The sequence below is a fragment of the Arachis stenosperma genome, chromosome 3 (genome assembly GCF_014773155.1).
Source record: "Arachis stenosperma cultivar V10309 chromosome 3, arast.V10309.gnm1.PFL2, whole genome shotgun sequence".
NCBI lineage: Eukaryota > Viridiplantae > Streptophyta > Magnoliopsida > Fabales > Fabaceae > Arachis > Arachis stenosperma.
The window spans coordinates 152,420,259-152,423,062 of record NC_080379.1 but is presented as its reverse complement, the minus strand read 5'-3'; the positions used below and the strand labels follow the sequence as shown (position 1 = coordinate 152,423,062).

The 2,804-nt window shown below is 41.0% G+C and overlaps 1 protein-coding gene across 1 annotated transcript; it reads right to left on the bottom strand.

The window, feature by feature from the left end:
• Positions 1–1,043: 1,043 nt before the first annotated feature.
• LOC130966910 (uncharacterized) lies at positions 1,044–1,736 on the bottom strand. Its single transcript, XM_057891729.1, has one exon. It carries the CDS (start codon positions 1,734–1,736, stop codon positions 1,044–1,046), a length of 693 nt encoding a protein of 230 aa, XP_057747712.1.
• Positions 1,737–2,804: the final 1,068 nt, after the last annotated feature.

Sequence of the window (2,804 nt, the reverse complement as noted above, 5' to 3'; positions counted from 1 at the left end):
TTGCAAAGTCAAGTGACTTCTATGATTGTTTGGAGTTGGTGATTAGTCATGCTGCTAAGGATCATCATGTGGTTAATTGAAATTTATGGTGGAACACCAAACTTAGTATCACACATTCACTCTTGAATTGTTGACTCATCACATAATCACCTTGGTGTGCAACACCAAACTTAACTCCTTGCAATATAGGGAAATATATTTAACTCTTTTATTGAAACGGATAAGAAAAGAGAGTTACCTCTGGTTGGGTTGCCTCCCAACAAGCGCTTCTTTAATGTTATTAGCTTGACGGTGGTTGTTTGTTAAGGAGAAAGATAATCATAATGTCTCAGGTCCTCCCCTCTCATGGTGAATCTATCTCCACTTCCTTCCTTGAGAATTTATACATGCTCCAATGAGAGGAATTTGTTGATTGTGTACACTTGAGGTAATTGAGATGGTATCACAGGAAAATGAGGTGGTATTAGTGGTTGGTGGATCGATATCACTCTGTCCCCTGGAGAAAAATCTTCCATGGAGATTTTTTTGTTCCTCCAACCTCTTGGCATTTTCTTCCTTCCTTCTCCTAGTGGTGCCTTATTCCTAGTGATCTCTTTATCAGGAGGGATCTTGTTGCTTGTCTCATGTGGGGGTTGTGACCCTAGCTCCTCCTTAATTTCTTCAGTCTGTAGCACCACCTTTACTTCTTTCTTTTCTTTTAGGCATGACCTTGGATGCTCTGGGGGTGGTTTATTGGGTGCTTCTTTCAGGTTTATATCTCCAGAATCAACCTTCAGGCATTCGTTCTCTTGATCTGGATCATATGAGGGTTTGAAGACATGGAAGGTGAGTTGTTCATCATGTATTCTCAATATTAACTCCCTTTGCTCAACAGCTATGAGCGCTCTGGATGTGGCCAAGAATGGTCTTTCCAGAATTATTGGATGAATATAACTTTCTTCCATCTCTAGAATAACAAAATCTGCAGGGAGAAAGTACCTCCCTACCTTTATCAGTACATTTTTGACCACTCCTAGTGCTTGTTTCTGAGTCTTGTCAGCCAATTAGAGGGTTACATATGTGGGTTTTAACTCATTGATTTGTAGCTTCCTCATGAGGGACAGAGGCATTAGGTTTATACTTGCTCCCAGATCATAAAATCCTCTGTCAATTATTGTATCCCTTATAGCACAAGGGATGTGAAAACTCCCTAGATCTTTCTTCTTTGTAAGCAAGTCCTTCTGGATGAGAGCACTGCTCTCTTTAGTCATCACTACTGTTTGCCCACCCTTCAAGGTACTCTTCTTGGTTAGCAACTCCTTCTTGCATTTAATGTATGAGGGCATCTGTTGGAGGGCTTCAATGAAGGGAATGTTGATATGAAGAGACTTAAATATATCAAGGAACCTAGAATACATGTTCTCTTTCTCACTACTCCTGAGTCTCTGAGGGAATGATGCTTTTGGCACATAAGGTTTCAGGATTTCCTTCTCCTTTGGCTCCTTCCTTTGTGCAGGGTCAGTTCCTTGTACTATCCCTTCCAAATTCTCCTTTGGAACTCCTTGGTTGTGCTCTGTTGGCTTGCTGATTTCTTCCTCCAAGGTCTCCTCACTTCTTAGAGTGATTGCCTTGTATTCTTCCCATCTCACATTCTTTGTTTCTCCTCTTGGATTCTTTTCAGTGTCACTTGAAAAACTGTCAGTGGATTTAAGGATTTGTTGAGAAAGATATCCTACTTGAGATTCAAGCTTCTTCATGGCATCTCCCTGGTTCTACATATTAGACCTTACCTCCTCTTTAAATGCTATGTTGTCTTAAAACTCCTTGCAAAGATTTTCAAGCAAGGCTTCAATCCGGGAGATTCTATCCTCAGTTGTTGATGGTACGTTGGAATTTAGAGGTTGGGAATAGCTATTTTATGATTGATATGGAGGATGAAAGGAGTTGTTGTGTGGGGGTTGGTATAGTCTTTGGTTGGGGTGTTGGTAGGTGGAATTGTTGGAATGGTTGGAATTGTGAGGCCTATGATCTTGGTTCTAGGTTTGCTAGTTTCCCCACCTAAAATTTAGGTGGTTCTTCCAACCAGGATTATAGGTTTTGGAGTGTGGATCATAAGGTTGTCTTGATGAGTTTCCAACATAATTGGCTTGCTCTCAATCATCTCCTTCCTCTGCGTTCAACTCTTCTTGAGCTAGTGGTTGAGTATTGACTGCTGCAACTTGATTCCTCTCCATCTGCTTGGTGAGATCGGCCAATTGTTTGGTAATCAGCTTGTTTTGAGCTAGCAATGCATCCATGTGATTCAACTCCATCACTCCTCTATTTGGGTTTCTATCAGAGGCATAAAAGTATTCATTGTTGGCCACGGTTTCTATGATGTCTATGGCCTCTTCAATTGTCTTCTTCTTATTGAGAGAGCCTCCTGAAGAGTGATCTAAGGCCTTCTTTGATTCTTGTGACAATCCATCATAGAAAATGTGCAGCTGTACCCATTCATTGAACATGTCCAGAGGGCACCTTCTTGTTAATTCCTTGTATCTCTTCCATGCTTCATAGAGAGTTTTACCATTTTGTTGTCTAAATGATTGTACCTCAGCCCTCAACCTGTTAACTCTTTCGGGAGGGTAATATCTTGCCAAGAACTTATTCACCACATCTTCCCAAGTTGTCAAACTCTCCTTTCCGGATTCTAGCCACTTTAATGATTTGTCCCTGAGAGAAAAGGGAAACAAAAGCAGTTTATAGGTGTCAGGGTGAACACCATTGGCCTTCACTGTGTCACAAATTCTCAAGAATGTGGTTAGATTTTGGTTTGGATCTTCTTG

Coding starts and splice junctions, on each gene's coding strand:
- LOC130966910 (XM_057891729.1), bottom strand. CDS start 1,736: ATGAAGAAGCTTGAATCTCAAGTAGGATATCTTTCTCAACAAATCCTT.